General features: G+C 42.5%; 1 protein-coding gene across 4 annotated transcripts in view; it reads right to left on the bottom strand.

Annotated features, from left to right (window-relative positions):
* Nucleotides 1–20,528, bottom strand: part of Faf2 (Fas associated factor family member 2) — a 43,005-nt gene that overhangs the window by 13,413 nt on the left and 9,064 nt on the right. For 3 of the 4 annotated variants that reach the window (XM_038333163.1, XM_038333164.2, XM_038333166.1), the window contains 2 exons: nt 11,063–11,131; nt 3,831–3,965 (listed from right to left, as the gene is read on the bottom strand). In XM_038333163.1, coding sequence (XP_038189091.1) covers nt 3,831–3,965; nt 11,063–11,131 — 204 coding nt within the window. The remainder of the gene's footprint in view (nt 1–3,830; nt 3,966–11,062; nt 11,132–20,528) is intronic. The other variant, XM_038333165.1, reaches the window with a different exon arrangement.

Raw genomic sequence — 20,528 nt, 5'->3', positions numbered from 1 at the left:
GGGATCAGGGCCAGTTCAAGCTGAGGAAACATGGGGTTTATAGAGAACTCCTTGAGTTATGTATTGTTCTAGGAAATCTGGAAGGGTTTTTGTTGTTGTTGTTGTTGTTTTGGGTTTTTTGTTTGTTTGTTTTGGGACAGGGTGTCTCTATGTAGTCCTGGCTATCCCAGAACTCACTATGTAGCCCAGGCTGGCCTGCTTCAGGCAGTTGAATGCTAGTATTTCAAGCGGTACCTTTACCTAGGAGGTCTGAGGACTCATCTAATTTAGTCTTCCCTTCATCTGTGGCTTTGTTTTCTGTAGTTTCAGTTACCCTTAGACAACCGGGGTCTGAAAATATTAAATGGAAAATTCAAAAACTAAATACTTTGAAAGTTTTAAACTGCAAATTGAGCAGTGTGGTTAACAGTGCGCCACGCTGTCCAGTCCCCTCAGGAAGTCTCTTCATCGTGTTCTACACATGACACCTGCCTATCAGTCTCTTAGGAGCCACCCTGGTTATATGTGTCAGGGTGTTACTTGTGTTCAAGTAATCTTTATTTTACTTAAAAAGTGGCCTCTGCTAGGCATGGTGGTGCACACTTTAAATGCCTGCACTGGACAGGCAGAGGCAGGTGGATCTTTGTGAGTATGAGGCAATCTGGTGTACATAGCAAGGGCTACACAGCGAGACCCTGCCTCAAAATGACAACAAAATAGTCTAAAAGTGATGATGCTGGAACTGACCCAGCAAGGGAGCCATGAAATGATCAGCTTCAGTGAAAAGGTAAGTGAGACTGAAGCCGCGGAACCATATGGTGCAGTTGCTAAGATCTACAATAACAACCAATCTTTAATTCATAAAACTGAAAGAAGAGAAGTCTTTGGTGGCTTTGCGGCTGCACTTTAAACAGCAAAAGTGACAGCAAATGCTTGACGAAGATGGAAAAAGCATGAAATTATCAGGTTCAGAAGTACTGGGAGTTTGGGGAATCTACTGAAGACTTTGCAAGGGTATCCTTTATGGAAAAGGTGTAAATTAAACTTCACATTTATCTGGAAACATAGTTGTGCTACGTTACTCAGGTTGGCCTCAAAGCTTGTGATCCTCCTGCCTCAGTAATCTTTTTTGTGTGCAGGGGACTTGTGGAGGCTGGAAGAGGGCACTGGATACCCTGGGACTGGAGCTACAGTTGTGAGTTACCACGTGGGTGAAGGAATCCAACCTAAGTCCTCTGGAAGAACAACCAACTGCTCTTGACTGCTGAGCCATCTCAGTAGTGCAGTATTTTTCCCCTCTGAGACAATGTCTCATAAATAGAGCTAGGCAGTCCTCGAACTAGAGATCCTCCTACCTCAGCCTCCCAAGGGCTAGGATTACAGGCATGCAGAACCATCTAAAGTCATTTTTGAAACATTAAGAACTCCATACACACATACAAAAATATAATAATGGAGTAATATTAATTGCTCTAGGACTGAAGTGTTTAAAAAGATTTATTATTTTTGTTTTGTTCTTTTGTTTAATTCTAAATGCATGTTCAAGGGGGTGAGTGTCATCACTGAAGGATAAGAAGGATAAGCTCCAGAAAGTTCTTTGGAGTTCATGATCAGTTATATATCTAATTCCCTTAACAGACGACGAGAAATCAAACTGTAAATAGGAAAGCTAAGATGAAAGGATTCAGAGTTTGATGATAACCTGGACTACATAGTGAGATCCTGCCTCAAAAAGAAAATGAGGCGAGTGGGGGTGGTGTATGCCTTTAATCCCAGCACTCAAGAAGCAGAGACAGGCCGGGCGGTGGTGGCGCATGCCTTTAATCCCAGCACTCGGGAGGCAGAGGTAGACGGATCTCTGTGAGTTCGAGACCAGCCTGGTCTACAAGAGCTAGTTCCAGGACAGGCTCCAAAGCCACAGAGAAACTCTGTCTCGAAAAACCAAAAAGAAAAAGAAAAAAAGAAGCAGAGACAGGTGGATCTCTGTGAGGTCAGCCTGGTCCACAGCGTGAGTTCTAGGACAGGCTCCAAAGCTACAGAGAAACCCTGTCTCGGAATAAGACAAGACAAAACAAAAAAACACCAAAAAGGAAGGAAAGAAGGAAGGAAAGAAGGGAGGGAGGGAGGGAGGGAGGGAGGGATCAACAGGCAGAGGTGCCTGCTGCCAAGCCAGACGACCTGAGTTGGATCTTTGTGACCCACAGTGGAAGGAGAGAACTGACTTTGCAAGCTGTCCTCTGACCTTCACATACACAAAATAAATAAAATGCAATAAAACAGTGTTTATTAAAAAAAAAAAAAAAAAAAAAAAAGGAAAGGAAAGGGAGGGGAGGCAGAGGCAGTGAAGGAAAGGAAGGCAGGGAAAGAATGAAAGAGGGAGGGAATGAATGGAAAGGGGCCTGCTGTGCGATGTCTTGCCCTAAGCTGTGAATGTGTGTTGCTCTCATTGGTTGATAAATAAAGCTACTTTGGCAAAGCAGGACAGAGCCAGGCAGAAAATCCAAGCAGAAATACAGGAGATGCCAGTCATCCGCCAAGGAAGAAAGACATGTAGAAAATGAGGTAATGCCATGTTCACATGGCAATACTTAGATTAACAGAAATGGGTTAATTTAAATGTAAGAGCTACCTAGTAATAAACCTGAGCCATTGGCCAAATATTTATAACTATTATTAAGCCTCCGGGTGATTATTCGGAAATGGCTGCTGGATGGGGCAGGATAGAGAAAAGCCTCTAGTAGAGATTAGGAAAGGAGGAATTGAATAGTAAATGAGTTCTTTCTTAACCTCTACACATCTTAGTGGCAGTCAACTGGAGCATTTTGAAACGCTCAAGAAACCTAAGTGAACCACCTCTTTGCTACCAGTCCTTCAGGATCAATTTCAAAACAATGGCACAGAATTACCAAGGATTCTAAGCACTTCCTTAAAAGTAGCTGAAGTCAAGTAAACTCAAGTCACAAGTTATCAGATTTCAATTTAATGGTGGGAAGTTGCTAGCTATGGTAGATTGTTGATGCAACAATTCCAGAATGCAAAGGAAGGCCAAGGCAGGAAGAATGTCCAAAGTTTGAGGCAGCCTGTCCTACACAGTGAGTTCCAATTCAGCCTGGGCTACAGTGAGCTGCCAATCAGTCTGGGTTATTTAGTGAGCTCCTGTCCACATGAGGCTATATAATTAATGATTTCTAGTAACTAATGATTTCTAGTCCAGCCTGGGCTATACTGAGTCAATAATCAGTCTTAGCCACAGAGTAAAATCATGTCTTCAAACAACACACACACACAGAGGGAGATATAGAGAGAAAGAAAGAGAGGGGGAGAGAGAGAAAGGGAAAGGGAGAGGGAGAGGGGGAGGGGGAGAGGAAGAGAGAGAGAGAGAGAGAGAGAGAGAGAGAGAGAGAGAGAGAGAGAGAGAGAGAAAGCTGGACTGGAGAGATGACTCAGTAGTCAAGAGCACTTACTGCTCTTACAAAGGACCCAGGTTTGGTTCCCAACACCCACATGATGGCTCACAACAGCCCATCTCCAGTTCCCAGGAATGCAGAGCCTCTTCAGGCTTCCATGGGCTCCTGTAGGCATGTGGGCACAGACACAGGCTCAGAAGCAGCTCTATTCAGGCTGCAGCAAACATTTCAAAAGAAAGCTACTCAAAACAAGTAAAGAACAGAAAAATAGTTCCTATAAAAAATCCAGAGAAACTGATGAACCCAGTAAGTCTGCCAAGGGCCCATAGCTAACAAGTTTAGACTGTCAACATTTCTTTTGCTCTATCACACAAAGATAACAAAACCAAATGGGTGAAATCATTTTAAAAAAAGGGGGGGGGATATTCTAGCTACAAAACTTGCCCTTGGTTGTGGTCTTGAGACAACATAGCTGTAGATCCTGTGATCAGCTGTATTAACCTGTAGGGGTCGGGATGGAGGTGGATTGAAAACACTCGGTACACCCTCTTGCTCATTCAGTCTGTCCTGGACTGCAGCCTGAGATGGAAAACAGAAAAGAATACAGAATGTCAGTAATGCTCAAATCCGCCCAAGAGGAAACTACTGCTTGGTGACTCAAAAAAAGGGTGACTATTACATGAAGGTCACTTGATGAATATATGCCAAGGGTCCTTTATCCTGCTATGCTAGGGGACAATAAGAATTCTCACATGGTGTTACAGGCAACTTGTCTTGAAGCTACATTTACATAGGAAGCACATTATTACTATTAATATGTGTTATTCGGAATGGCTGAAATATAATGTGTTTTACCTACTATCCCAGGAAAAGCAGTACACAGAACACAGTGTGGACAGCACCATTGTTAGTATCTGAGAGTATTGGCAACGTGTATACAGTCTGCAACTCCACAGCCTAGAAAGAGACTAACTTACACACTTTAGATGTTTTCTTTTAAATTCATCTATTTATTTTACATCCTGGCTGCAGTCTCCCCTCCCTATCCGTATCTCCCACCATGACCACATTCCCTCCTCTTTGGTCTCCATCCAGGAAAGGGCGGGTCTTCCTTGAGTATCAATAAACATAAGCTTTAGATTCTTTATGTGCAAAATTGAAGGAAACTTAATGCTTGGAATTTTTATTTTTAGTAAAGAAAAGGATGCTTAAAAAAAGTGAGAAAGTCTCCAAAGTGGGAGGAATTTGAAAGAAGGGTCAGGTTAATCTGAAAATCTGAATATTCAGGGCTTGGGATGGAGCCCAGCTGACTGAGTGTTTGCTTACACATATGAGGCAGAAACCATTGCTTTAATTCCAGAACTCAGGAAGTGGAAAAGAGGGATCAAAAATTTGTGGTCATCTTGGGTTATGTAGGGAGAATGAGTCTAGCCATGGCTAGAGATTCTGTCTCAAAAACAGAACAAACAAAACAAAATCACCAAGGAAAAAATCTGAATATTTAGGATTTTTTAAAAACAAAACAAACTCTCATTCTCTAAATTCTGTCTCTGAAAACAGTTTTCTGTCCCAGTTTTGTGACAAATTGGCCACACACAGAGATACCTTGTTCCCCCTCTCAATGCTCTACTCAACTGATGGGAGTATCACCTTTGTTACTATCAATGGGCCGGCTCCACCTAACAGACTTTGGATAACTGGGTGTTTGTCATCTTGGAGGATGCATTCGACCATATGGGCAGCCAAACAAATCAATTATGCCTAGATTAAAAAAAAAAACCCAAACCAACCAAACAAACAAACACAAAAAACAACAAACAAACAAACAACCTCCAAAACCCAAAGTCGGGTGGTGGTGGCACACGCCTTTAATCCCAGCACCTGGGAGACAGAGGCAGGCGATCTCTGTGAGTTCAAGGCCAGCATGGTCTACAAGAGCTAGTTCTGGACAGGCTCCAAAGCTAGAGATGCCCTGTCTCAAAAAACCAAAACCAAAACAAAACAAAAAACCAACAAATCAAAAACAAAACAAACAAAAACCTCAACAAAACCACAAGAAAAAAACCCTAAAAAACCAAAGCCCCAATCTGGACACTTTGCTAAGGCATGTGTCTCACACAATCACCCATCTGTACAAGGAAGGTGTGCATTCTGATTTCACAGATGGATACACACATTTCTAATGTGGGAAACCTTTGAGATCCAGTTCCAAGTCTCTTAGCTAGCATCTTATCAGAAACTATTATCAGGGGCTGGAGAGATGGCTCAGTGGTTGAGAGCACTGGCTGTTCTTCCAGAGGTCCTGAGTTCAATTCCCCGCACCCACATGTGATGGAGGAGTGTTTATGTGTTACTTTCATTATTAATAAAGAAAACTGCCTTGGCCCTTTAAGAGAAAATTAGGTAGGTGGAGTAGACAGAACAGAATTGTGGGAACAAGGAAGTAGAGTTAGGAAGACGCTTCAGGCAGTCGCGTGGTGAGTCTCCATGCTGCTCCTCTCCGAGATGGACGCAGGTTAAGATCTCTCCTGGTAAGCCACAACTCGTGGTGCTACCCAAATTACTAAATATGGGTTAAAGGAAGATGTGAGAATTAACTAATAAGAGGCTACAGATAATGGGCCAGGCAGTATTTAAAAGAATAAAGTTTCCGTGTAATTATTTTGGGTAAAGCTAGCCGGCGGCGGATTAGCTGGTTGCTGGGAACTGGGCGGCGGGAACGCAGCCCCGCCGCTTCCCACTACAGATTGGCGCTCCAACGTGGTCACTAAATCCACTTAAAAACCTTGCCCGCTTGGAAAAAAAAGTACTGAGACCATGCCAATGGCACACTGCTCCCTGCCTGCACCTGGGCAGATGGCGGAATCAGGCTTAGGCGAGCGGGACAGCATTTGCGGATTCCTGCTGCCATAGAGAGAGAGGTGTTTTCAAACTGCGCGGTGCTCTGCGCCTCAGATTCGGCTGTGACTTGGATTAAAAGAGTTTCTGTGCTGCACGCTCAGTCTCAGAATTAAACTGCTGAGTGCGGCTCCAATGTCGACTGCTGTGTGCCTGGAACTGTGTGCGGCTCAGGGGCACCAAATGACTGAGGCAGGAGCGGCTTTGGCTCTGCTCCGCCATGCTGAACTGTACTGAGCTCAGACAGGTCTATCGCAATTACCATAATAACAGCGCAGTTAAGGTTTAGACTTGGCTGTAAACAGGCAGTACCGTATTATTTTAAGAAGTGGTTAACCTTTTAAGAAATGCTCCTGGATAGTAAAAAATTACAGATTCACAATAGAAAAGATTCAGACATAGAAGGCCTTTAAATGGCTCACGTAGGCTTAAAAGAGAGAAAAAGAAAATATAGAGAATAAAGTTAATGCCTTAAAAAAAAAAAGGTTAAAGTCTTTAAAGAGACAGAGTACAGATAGTTATAGATTAAAAGAAGTAAAGTGATAGAGTAAAAATAAGCCACGTAAAAATGGAAAATTCACAGAGAGTCTGGATTATGTATTTTGTTGTGTTTTCTTTGATTTTTTTGACTGTAAAGGAGCTAAGTACAGAGAGACATTTCATTATATGGGCTGCCAGGCTAGACCAGAATGGACATCTTAACGGTATGACTTCAGGATTTGGATCTAAGAACATGATGCTTTGGAAAAGAGTTTCTTCTTTTGTTTTCACAGAGGACGAGACTCTGTGGATTGCTTCTATCCCAATATGGTATGATAGACCACGCCCTCCTGAAAGGTTGCTGTGAACATCTTCAAAAAATTACTTCACTCAACTGCCAACTGAGAGGAACCTAGCACACAGGTTACACCATGAAAGACCTAAATAACAGCGCCCCCATTCAGCAGGAAGCAGTTTGGAGAGAAAAAACTGCGCCCATTTTCCCAAATATTGTTTATAAATGTTCTTTTACATTTAAAGGGGGAGATGATATAGATATGAATTTGCATTGGTATGGATTTTAAGGTCAATTTGTTATATGTATATGTATTTCTGATTTTGATTAAGCTATTGTGATTGTAGTTCATTTTAAAGAATGTAATGTATAATTAGGAAATATAGGTTGTTAATGGATAATCATCGATTAATAGTCAAGCTTGTAGTCATGTTAGTCATTTTCTAGATGTGCATAGATATATTTCAGATAGGCATTCTTCATATCTTTCAAAGACTGCAGAATATGGCATTTAATGTTTTAATAACTTAGGGTTTTTCATGACAATGAGACACATCTGCTCCTGGCAGCACCAATCTACTTCAAGAGGAAGATGGGCATCGAAGAGGCTACTTATGGAGTTTGTTAGCCATTTGGGCAAGAAACTGCTCTTGGCTGGACTGTTGCATAAACTGGACACAAAAAAACCCGCAGAGACAGGACTGCTGAACTTGCCTAAAGGTGAGATGGTCTTTCGGGGTTCCTGATTCATGAAAGAGTCTGCGAGACGTTCTGCAGGACACAGCAGAAAGTGACTGAACTGTCTTTGGAATTTCCTGCTTCATGAAAAAGTCTGCTGGACACTATGGGCCTGTAGGCTGAAGATGGATGCCCCAACGGTACAGAGGAACTTTGGGTGACTGTCCAGGCAGCGAGTTGTCTCTGTCATTTCTAGAGTTTTATAAGTTACTTATTTCTTGTTTACTTAGGTAGCATTGTATCCTTCTGGAGTCTTTGATGGAGTTGAAGAATAAATAGATAGTTATAGCTTTCCTTAGTTATGATAAAAGATAAAATAGATTTAAATATTGTAACTGTAATACTTGCTTGATAACTGTTTTGTTACATGTAATTTTACTATGTTAAAGTTAAAGCCTTTCTTTTTTGTTTAAACAGAAAAAGGGGAAATGATGGAGGAGTGTTTATGTGTTACTTTCATTATTAATAAAGAAAACTGCCTTGGCCCTTTAAGAGAAAATTAGGTAGGTGGAGTAGACAGAACAGAATTGTGGGAACAAGGAAGTAGAGTTAGGAAGACGCTTCAGGCAGTCGCGTGGTGAGTCTCCATGCTGCTCCTCTCCGAGATGGACGCAGGTTAAGATCTCTCCTGGTAAGCCACAACTCGTGGTGCTACCCAAATTACTAAATATGGGTTAAAGGAAGATGTGAGAATTAACTAATAAGAGGCTACAGATAATGGGCCAGGCAGTATTTAAAAGAATAAAGTTTCCGTGTAATTATTTTGGGTAAAGCTAGCCGGCGGCGGATTAGCTGGTTGCTGGGAACTGGGCGGCGGGAACGCAGCCCCGCCGCTTCCCACTACACACATGGTGGCTCACAGCCATCTGTAATGAGATCTGGCGCCATCTTCTGGTCTTTAGGTATATATGCAGATAGAACACTGTCTACATAATAAATAAATCTTAAAAAACAAAACGAAACTATTATCAGGAGTATAGAACCTTTCCAGCGTGTCTCTAGTGAACTATCAAGCCTGAAGGTCACTGTAAAATGCCTCTGAACTCACAGCTAGTGTTGAAAGAAGAGTGGTCTTTGGGAGGGCTGAGCTGTCTTCTAAACTTGAGACCTGGATTTAACCTTTTGTTTGACTAATTCCAGGCAGTCAAAGCACACTCAGTGGGAAAAAATAACCTTTCCAGTCTGGCAAAGTTGGCTCAGTGGGTATCTTAATTAGCTTTTTACCAACTTGATTCAAGCTAGGGTCATCTGGGAGGAGGGACCCTCTATTGAGAAAACGCCTCCATGAGACTGGCCTCTATGAGACAAGTCTGAGGTGCATTTTCTTGATTAATGATTGATGTGGGTGGGCCCAGCTCACTCACCCCTGGGCAAGTGGTCCTGGATAATATAGGAAAGCAGACAGAGCAAGTAATGAGGAGCAAGCCAGTGAGCAGCACCCTTTCACAGCCTCTACCTCAGTTCGGCCTTGAGTTCTCGGTCCACATCCCTCAGTGACAGACTGTGATGTGGCACTGTAGGGCGAAGTGATTTTTTTTCTTCCAAATTGCTTTGTTGATGGTATTTTTATCATAGCAACAGAAACTCTAACTAAGCCAGTAAGTAAAAGAACTTGCTGCCAAGCTTCACTTTTCTGGGTTTGATCAAGAGGATTCATGTGGGAGAAGTTAAAACAGAAGTTACCTACAGAAGAAAGTCTTGAAGGACACACACTAAGCACTGTGCTTTTTCTAGAAAGTGTAAGAATTTTGTATTTAAACTTTTATAGACATATTTTATTTCTTTGGGAAGTAAATCTTTCCAGCCACATTTAAGCTATACAAAGTAATCTCACCAAATAAGCAGGAATAAAAAAAAAATGGGTGTAAATCTTTAGCTCACAAAATATTCACTCTTTGGTGAACACATACCTGTCAACAGCGGTTACCCCTAGGAAAGAAGGAAATAGGGAACAAGATACGACATGCAGGCAACTCACAAACTGTTTTATTCACATCTGAGGAGCAGAAATTTGAAGCTGTATTACAGAACACTTCAGGGTTAGGAGTTGGATAGGAGGTACAGGACTGCCCTATTTTCTTCCTCCTTCCCTCCCTCTCTCTGAGACAAACAGGGCTTGAACTGATCTACCTGCCATAGCCTCCCCAATGTTGGTATCTAGGTGTCACCATGCTTAGTTTATCCCTCCCCTAAGTATATTTATTTTTCTGTTTGAAATATTTGAAGTATCTTTAATTTTTTTCAAGATTTATTTATTTAGTTTACAGTATTGTCTGCATGTATGCCTACAGGCCAGAAGAAGGCACCAGATTTCCCTACAGATGGTTGTGAGCCACCATGTGGTTGCTGGGAATCAAACTCAGAACCTCTGGAACAATCGGTGCTCTTAACCTCTGAGCCATCTCTCCAGCCCTTAAAGTATCTCTATTGTTATGATAGCAACAGAAAATTATTAAAGAGACCCAGATATCTAAATGAAAGACTAATATGAAAAGGATAAACAGAAAAAAAATAAAACTTTTAATTGTGTGTGTGCACATGCTCGTGTGCATGCTGAGGTCAGCGATGACCTCCATGTCATCCCGCAGGTGCTTTCCATTCTGTTTGAGAGGATCTCTTTTAGCCAGTATATATAAGCTGCTAATATGCTAGAAGTGGTAAGGAGATATCTATTTCTCATGAATCTACTTTTTTATTTTGAGACAGGGTTTCTCTGTGAAGTCCTGGCCATCCTGGAATTTGCTTGGTGGACCAGGATGGTCTCAAACTCAGATTCACCGACCTCTGCCTCCCAAGTGCTGGGATCAAAGGTGTGCACCACCACAGCCTAGCATCAAGAATATAAAGGTGGGGGTGGGGTGGCGCATGCCTTTAACATCCCCCCTCCCCACTCAGGAAACAAAGGCAGGAGGATACCTATGAGTTCAAGGCCAGCCTGGTCTACAGAGTGAGTTCTAGGACAGGCTCCAAAGCTACAGAAAAACCCAGTCTTGAAGAAAAACAAAACAAAACAAACAACCCTGTCTTCAAAAAAGAAGTATAATGAATCTCAAAGGCATGGTGGAGAGAGCACTTGTTGCCAGGATGACATAAGAAGAAAGGCAATACATGAATGGAATTATTTTCATAGTCTCAATGCATGTATTTTAAATACAAAGAAGCTATACTTCTAATATCAAAATAAACACCAGCAGCCCCTCCTATGGGGAGAAGGGCGCTGTAGCAGCGGGACTGTTTTAAGGAAGGGAGGAGTGGGTGCCCATACCTCCATGTTCCAGTTATGCTGCTCCAAAGCAAGGCGACACTGCTCCATGGACTCTATGCCAGTCAGATCCTGAAGGAAAGGTGAAGCACAAGGTTACTATGGGGCTGAGCGGGTAGAGTGCTTGTCTAGTTTAGCATGCAGAAACCAGGTATGGCAGCACCTGCATGTACCAGCACCTGGAAGGTGCAGGAAGAAGGGTCACTGTAGGCCACAAGGGATGCTGCTGAGATAGACCATTTAGTAACGTGTTTGCCCCGCACATACAAGGACATGAGCCTATGCACCTGTGGACCACAGAGCACCAGAAAAGTGCCTCTGTACAGTGAGCAAACCTGGCTTTCTAGGTTCCTTTCTCATTACTTCCCTTCAGGGATCCAATAAGCAGCAGTTCATATACATATAACATGCCCCAAAGTCCCACAGTGGTAGGCCCTTCAACACACTACAGAAACCACATCCCCCTCTTCGTAGACCTTTCTTTCAGTCAACAGATGCTTTACTTCAGAGGATGATAGAGATGAGGTAAGGTAGATAGAGATGAGGTGAGGTAGATAGAGATGAGGTAAGGTAGATAGAGATGAGGTGAGGTAGATAGAGATGAGGTAAGGTAGAATTCCTAATTACTGCAACCACAGAGACAGTGATTTATCTCAACCAGACTGATAAAGTTTCTCGCCTTTACTGTGTACTCTATCCAAGAACAAGATGTTTAATTCTGGAATTTAGTTTCCTTTATATACAATGTTTAATCTGGATTTAATATGGACTAGATAGCCTTTCCAGACTTTTGTGTGTATGAGTGTTCTGCCTGCATTTTGTGCAATACATGTGCAACTGTGCCCTTGGAGGCTAGAAAAGTCGAGCCATCATGTGGTGCTGGGAATCTAACTTGGCTCCTCTGGGAAAGCAGGCAGTACTTTTAACCCGTCACCTCTCCAGTCCCCTTTCCAAATGTAACAAACAAAATTCCAAAATTTTGTTTCATCCCTTTTACCTGTATTTTTTAAAGACAAATCTCAATGACCTTAAAACACACAGACTGTGAGGCTCCCCCAGCACTGCAGTTACAGGGGTTACGTTAAAAGTCACCCTCTGGGGCCTGGAGAGGTGGCTCAGAGGTTAAGAGCATTGCCTGCTCTTCCAAAGGTCCTGAGTTCAATTCCTGGCAACCACATGGTGGCTCACAACCATCTGTAATGGGGTCTGGTGCCCTCTTCTGGCCTGCAGGCATACACACAGACAGAATATTGTATACATAATAAATAAATATTTAAAAAAAAAAAAGTCACCCTCTGGCTTTTACTATGGAGTTCGGGATCTGAACTCAGATTTTCATGCTTGTGCAGCAGCCACTATAGCCACCTGAGCCATCTCATCACAGTCGTCTGAAATACCATGATAGCTTCACTAACCTAGGAAGTTATGTCTGAGGACCACCAGAGTCTGTCTGTCTGTCTGTCTGTCTCTCTCTCTCTCTCTCTCTCTCTCTCTCTCTCTCTCTCTCTCTCACACACACACACACACACACACACGCACACACACAAACACACACACACACACACACACACAAATCTTAAAATATACACATTTCCCCTCGGGCAGAAGCAACGGCTCAATGGTTAAGAAGCATTTACTGCTCTTGCAGAGAACCTCAGTTCAGCTCCCAGCACCCATAAAGGTGGCAATCACCTATAACTCCAGCCAGCTTCAGGGAGATTCAATGACTCTGCCCTCCATGGATACTTACACTCACATGCACCTACACATAATCAAAAACAAAAATAATCTTTAAAAAGTATATATACAAGCCAGGCATAGTAGTGCATACCTTTACTTGCAGAGGCAAGTAAATTTCTTAGTTCAAGGCCAGCCTGGTCTATTGTTTCAGGACAGCCAGGGCTACAGAGCTAGACCGTTTCAAAAAAAAAAAAAAAAAAAAAAACCAAAAAGCAACCCCCCTTCATCTAAATGCTGTGGGGATGACGATTACATGTGCCTATGTACACCATTTAAAATTATTCTGGGGCTGGGCATGCAGCTCAGTAAAGTGCCTGCTTCGTACAAAATATAAAAACCAGGTGTCACAGCTAGCAATGGTGGCACATGCTTTTTTTTTCTTTTTTCTTTTTTTGGTTTTTCGAGACAGGGTTTCTCTGCAACTTTTTTTTTTTTTAGAGCCCGTCCTGGAACTAGCTCTTGTAGACCAGGCTGGCATCGAACTCACAGAGATCCGCCTGCCTCTGCCTCCCGAGTGCTGGGATTAAAGGCGTGCGCCACCACCGCCCGGCTGGCACATGCTTTTAATCCCAGCACTGGGGAGGCAGAAACAGGTGGAACTCTGTGAGTTCAAAGGTAGCTCTTGTCTACAGAGTGAATTCCAGTACAGTCAGGGTTACACAGAGAAACCTGTCTGGGAAGGTGGGTAAACCAACCCAAACCAAACAAACGAAACAGTACTCTGTCTGGGCATAGTGGTTTAAGATTGGAAATTTAGGGCTAGACTTGGCCACTGGGTGAATTCCAGGACAACTTTAGCTACACTGTGAGACCCGGTCACAAACACTTTGATCATCAGCTCTCAACTGTGGGTCGAGGACCCTTTTGGGGGGGGTGGTCAAATGATCCTTTCACAAGGGTCGCCTAGGACCATCAGAAAACACAGATATTTACAATTCATAACAGCAGCAAAATTACAGTTATCAAGTAGCAACAAAAATAATTTTATATTTGTGGGTCACCATAACATGAAGAACTATTATCAAAGTGTTGCAGCATTAGGAAGGTTGGGAACCCCTGACCTTGACAAGCTTTCGGCTTTTTTTCCCTTTTAGGAATATGCACATTCTAAAACCTTGAGGGATAGTTCCAAAGCCAGCATGAAATCTTCATAAAGACTATTTCAGTTTACACGGTAAAGCTGGTTTCCAGGGCAAGTCAAAAGTTACCTTATTCCCATTCACTGTCAACAAGTATTTTCCAATGCCAGAGGGGAGGAGAGTTTTCCTTGAAGAGACCCCTTGGTTTTGATGCCACATGTGCTGTCTTGGTAGAAACAAGCTTGGCTATCATGCACGTCATGACCCACAGTTTGATGGTGCAGCCCATCATGGTAGGGACGTGGAGAGAACAGTGTGGAGCAGCTACTCATCATATGGCAAGCACTACCAGGAAGCAGAGAGGAAGATGAACTCTCCTGCTCACTGTTCCTTCTCCTTATCCAGCCAGGACTCCAGCCCAAAGGATGATGCTGCTCACTTCTAGGGCGGGCCTTCCCGTGATAATTAACCCACTCTAGATAAGCCCTCACATACAAGCCCAGAAATCTGGTTCCGTGGTGATTCTAAAGCTCATCAAGATGAGTCAAGAAAACTATCACAGAAGTGAAACAAAAATTAGTAATGCTAGACTTAATGGCTTCAGATTTCCAGTTCCTTTCAAAGTAAATTTATTTAAAATCCAACAGATTATAATTTAATCTCCTAAAAAGATTTATTTTTGCTAATGTGCATGTGTCTGGAGACTCCATTTGTGTGATGGACAGAAGAGGGTGTCGGACTCCCCTGAAAGGAAGTGACAAACAGCTAGGAATTAAACTCAGGTCTTCTAGAAGAGAAGCAAGTGCCCTTAACCACTGAACCATTTCTCCAGCCCAACCTATCGTTTTTGTTTTTTAAAGCAATTTTTTTTTTAGTGTTGGGGGGTTGAATCCAGGACCTCACACAGACTCACTATACCCTCAGCCCTGCTTGCAGTGTAATGTCATTCTTTAGAAAATGAATGACTCAGCCCTGTAGTGGCGGCGGAGGCAGCAGCAGCATTCATGCCTTTAATCCCAATACTCACAAGATAGAGGCAGGTGGATCTCTGAGTTTAAGGTCAGTTTAGTCTACAGAATGAGTTCCAGGACAGCCAGGGTTACACAGAGAAACCCTGTCTCAAAAAGAAAAAATCAGACAAAAAAACCAAAAAGGCCAGGCTATGGTAGGTGCACATCTTTAATCCCAGCACTGGGGAAGCAAAAGCAGGTGGATCTCTGTAAATTCAAGGCCAGCTTGCTTTATAGAGCAAATTCCTGGACAGCCAGGAGTACAAAGAGAAATCTTGTCTTGAAAAACAAAACAAAACAAAAAAAGGAAATAAAATTAATGACTTTTATACTACCCTGACAGCTTTCATTTCTTTTTTCCTATTCTCATTCTCTCCTTCTCTCTGCTCATATATAGGGTGTGTGTGTGTGTGTGTGTGTGTGTGTGTGTGCGCGCGTGCGCCGGGGGGGGGGGGGCACAGGACGAACCTAGGTATTTTCCTCAGTAGTCACTCAACTTATTTGTTTGGTTGCTTTTTTGAAACAGGGTGCTAGAATTAAAGGTATGTGCCACCACCGCCAGGCTTCCTCGTTTCTTATACATCATTCTTAATAGTTTTGTTTCTACTGTGTCAGAAACTATCTTGGCTATCTTCACTATATTGAATAATTCTATGAGAAAAAATATTACCATCATGCCATGGCCACCATGAGTTAAAAGATCTGCATATGGAATAAGTGAGTGAACAATAGAAGCAAAATCTCCAAGTTCCTAACTGGTCTGCTCCTCAGAGTGAACCTGGCTCACATTCTGATGCACTGACATCCATGTGACTTGAGACAACACTGGAAGGAACAAGTGCAATTGGAACAAAGGCTAATTTACATTTTTTTGTTTGTGGGCCTAGCATTTAACGGCTGAGCCACCTCTCCAGCCCACAAAGGCTAACTTTATCACTGTGGTTCCTTCTCCCACTAATCTCTTACCATAAGGCAAATGTCAGCAATTGTTGCCACACACCCCCTTCAGGCAGGCCCATCTGAGTATGTCTTACTCCCCTACTTCTCAGACGCAATACTCTTCCATGAAGTGACCTCCCAGTGACTTAGGAGAGGCATTCAGAGAGTGATCTACACAAAAGGGTAACCGATGACAGCATTGGAGAGAGATGGGTAATATTTATTGTTGGGAACCCTCCTGCATTCCAATCACAAACACTGTGCAGAGGACATTAGAAGAGTGTAAACTACTTTCCTCCATCCAACCCTGTGCTAACTTCCATCTATTCACAACTTAAAGGGACGCCGATCACTTGGAAAACAAATACTTATGACTGCTGATCTAGCTCTTAGGAGAGTATAATTGAAGGAGGAAATCACAACAGGCTGAGCATGTAACAATCTAATCAGGTGTCTTAATGAACTATTTGGATTGGACTGAGAGATAACCTGGTCTTCTTAAATGTCTCACTTTCCACATTTCAAATGTTGGTAATAACACAGTCAGCAGACATCTAAGTGCTCTATGCTTCAACTGGCTTGCTAAGGCTTATATTTTAAGCTATTCCGAGAGTAAAACTTGGCAAACAAAACAAACTACAACAACAACCAAAACTGGGTAACCTTGGTTTTCTCCTTCCCACCAGACAAGGCAGGTTTGCTTACTTGTAATGTAAAGTGATGGCTACTAGGCTGAGCTGTAACTAAAGCTCCTAAGAGATCTTCATTGTCTACATTTAATTCTCATCTCCTAAGCTAAACAGCAGCAATTCCCACTTACTAAGCACGGACATTAGGTGATAAGTAAGCACTGTGTACGTGAAAGCTCTCATTTTTAGCAATGAGAAAGCCAAGTATCCAAAGGTCACTGCCTGGTCAATAGTCCTTGACAGCAGTGAAAGCTAGAACTTCCAATGTCCAGGTTCTCTTATGCAACAGTGTCTCCTAGTATTAGATTCTCATGTTTGAAAACAAGTTTCCAATTCTTATTATTTATTTATTTTTTTGGTTTTTCGAGACAGGGTTTCTCTGCAGCTTTTTTAGAGCCTGTCCTGGAGCTAGCTCTTGTAGACCAGGCTGGTCTCGAACTCACAGAGATCTGCCTGCCTCTGCCTCCCGAGTGCTGGGATTAAAGGCGTGCGCCACCACCGCCCGGCCCGGCTCCAATTCTTAATTCAAAAAATTTAAATGTTGACTGAAAATACAATTTGGCTGAGTGGTGGTGGGGGAAGCCTTTAATCTCAGCAAAGGCAGAGACAGGTGGATCTCTGAGTTCAAGGCCAGCCTGATCTACAGAACAAGTTCCAGGAGAGTCAGGGCCACAAACAAACAAACAAACAAACAAACAAACAAACAACAGGTAAATAAATAAATAAATGGAAGCACAGAAAAAAAAGAAAAAAAGGAAAAGAAAAAAAAAAAGGAAAAATACATATTTTCTTCTTTATGCCCAGAACCATTAAATACATTTATATAGCCTGGTCTACAAGAGTTAGTTCCAGGACAGGCTCCAAAGCTATGGAGAAACCCTGTCTCGAAAAACAAACAAAACTAGAAATGTGAAATGTGTAGCTGAACAGTTGGCTCAGCAGTTAAGAACACTTTTTTGTTGTTATTGTTGTTTTTGTTTTGTTTTTGAGACAGGGTTTCTCTGTGTAACAGTGCTAACTGTCCTGTCCTGGAACTAGTTCTTGTAGACCACGCTGGCCTTGAACTCACAGAGATCCACCTGCCTCTGCCTCCTGAGTGCTGGGACTAAACCACTGCCTGACTAAAAAACCTTTTTTAAAAAGAACACGATTAGCCAGTCATGATGGCACACACCTTTAATCCCAAAACTCAGAAGACAGAGGCAGGCAGATCTCTTGAATTGTAGGCCAGCCATAGTTATACAGTGAGACTGTGCCTCAAAAAATATAAATAAATAAATAAACAACAACAAAACCCACTATTAACACCCCTTTAAGGTTTTCTTTTTAGAATCAGATTGGAATTCAAAAGTTAAGTCTTTTAGATGGTAAGCCAAATGTCAATCAAGAGACAACTGTATGTATTCACAGTAGCTTCTTAAATATGATATTTAGTTGAATCCAAATGTATCAGACAAATATTTGAATCTACTTAAAAATACTACATGAGTCCGGTGGCGGCGGCGGCAGACACAGGCGGATCTCAATGAGTTCAAGGCCAGCTGGGTCTGCAAAGCAAGTTCCAAGACAGCCAAGGACTGTTACACAGAGAAACCCGTCTCGAAAAAACAAAACAAAACAAGCAAAAAACAACAGCAACAAAAATGAAGGGGCTGGGAAAATGGCTCAGCAAATGAGAGCACTATCTGCTCTCAATTCCAGAGGACCTGAGTTTAATTCCCAGCACTCACACAATGGCTCACACCTGTCTGTCCAGTTCCAGGGCTTCTGACACCCTCACACAGACATACATGCAGGCAAAACACCAATGAGATCAAATAAAAACAATTTTTAAAAAATACTACGTGAATACTGGGAGTATTGCTCAGTGTACACTTAGCATGTATATTTCTCACTCTCACACACACATGCATGCACGTACGTTTCCAGAAATAAATCAACACCACTCTTAATACTAGGCAGAATAAGTGGTTGAACTTGTTTAGAAAGTCTGGGGACACTGGAGTCCTCAACACTTCCAACCATTTCATAGATTGGTAATTGTAGCCATCTTTTTTAGGTTCAGCTTCCTCACTGGCAACACGTCAAGAAAAAGAGACTTATCTCTGGGCTCAGAGTGTAGATCAACTCAGCAGTTTGAGATGGCAAAGATGTAGCATAAAGGCATTTTAAGTGTGGAGAGATGGGCCTGGACTTGCTTAGGATGCAAGTGCTGCAGACCATTTTGGGGAAAGTCAAAATTATATTTCGCTTAATTCCTACTCTAGTATCCTTTCATTTGAGGCATTTTACCAAAATGAAAAGCAAAAGCACAGTGATCTTGGCCCAATTCCTCTAAATATGAGTCTTCCGCTCAGAATCAAAAGTAACCCCAGAGCCTAGCCTTCCCTACTTTCAACCTTTTGCTTCTGCGAAAATATGCTTCTATGTGTTTCAAAATAAGCTTTTAAAACGAAAGTGAAAAAAAATTTAACCTTTATTTTTAAGTATACAGGTGTTTTGACTGCATGCCTGTCTGTGCACTATGTCTATGTAAGGCCCACAAGGGCTATAAGGTCTCAAATCCCTAGGGACTAGGATTACAGATGGCTGTGAGCTATCTTTTGGGTGCTGAGAATTAAACCCAGGTCTTCTGGAAGGCACCAGTGTTCTTAGCCACTAAGTCATCTCTCCAGATCCAAAACATTAATATTTAACAATGAATACTTTCAATCCTAAAACTGGCTTTAATTCTATATATGCAAAAAGTATCAGCTACACCTTTGTGTTACCTTCTCCTTGCTGTGACCAATGACCAAACACCAGACAAAAAAAAACAAGGGAGTTTAATCTGTCTCATGGTTTGAGGAGACACAGCTCATCACGGCAAAGAAGTCACATTGCATCAGTAGTCAGGAGAGACAAACTGGATGCGCAGCTGGCTTCCTCTCTCCCTTTTCATTCAGCCTGGGACCTGTGTGCTATGAGCCTTTCCTTCTCAGTTAAACCTCCCTGGAAATGCCTCCAGGACAAACTTTGGAGGTGCGTTTCCTAGGTGATCCCAAATATAGTCAAACTGATCATAAACAGTAAGAATCACAAGTCCACCTTTTGTCAACTTGACAGCCAAACACATCGCTTTAAATAATAATAACACTCCACTTCAGTCCCTACAGTTCATGCTCGACTCTAATGTAAAATGCGCTTAGAAGGCTGGAGGGGCGGCTCAGCAGTTAAAAGCCCTCACTGTTCTCGCAGAGGACCTGAGCTCCATTACCCACAAACACATGGCAGCTCTCAATCCTGTAACTCCAGTTTTCAGAGGATCCAATGCCCTCTTCTGACCTCCATGGGCACCATGTTATGCCATAGGATGACACAATGTACAGGCTCCAGGTAGTACAGGTCTTACAAACTTGGACTTCTCAACCCTTAGGACTGTAAGAAACAAATCTTTGTTCCTTATAAACAACCCATCTTGGGTTTCTGTTGTAAAACAAAATGTACTGATGCATGGTACAGTCTCAGCTTCTCTAGGGTAGCAACATCCTCTTTTATCCTTGACTTGTCTGAATATTTTCTTCACCTTCCTGGTGTAACTAAACTTTCTTTGTCCCCAAGGACACTCGTTCCTTGGAGCCTTTCTCCCACATTTTCTCTACCGTGTGAACGTGGAAATGAGACAACGGTGTTGTTGTGTTGTTATTCTCTTCTCCTCTCCTTATAAGTCTATCTTCAGGAACTTCACATGTAGGATTAGAACTCTGCTGTATTTTGGACTCTGCTATATTTTCTGTCTTTAAACTGCCACACAGGGGTAGGGTGGCTCAGCGATGGAGCACTTCTCTGGAACATTTAAGGCCCTGCTTCTCTATTCGGCATTGGAAGGAAAAGAACATCACCCAAAACACCAAAACCCAACTTGCCACATAGCTATTTCTAACAGCCCTACTTGCCCGCAGTTTAAAACAAATAAGGAGGAGCCAGAAAAGTGGTGCCAGTGACGAGCGAACAGTATCAGAGCTAGACTTCC

This window comes from Arvicola amphibius, chromosome 6, assembly GCF_903992535.2.
Source record: "Arvicola amphibius chromosome 6, mArvAmp1.2, whole genome shotgun sequence".
In the NCBI taxonomy this organism is placed as follows: domain Eukaryota; kingdom Metazoa; phylum Chordata; class Mammalia; order Rodentia; family Cricetidae; genus Arvicola; species Arvicola amphibius.
This window is presented reverse-complemented; position numbering and strand designations above follow the sequence as displayed.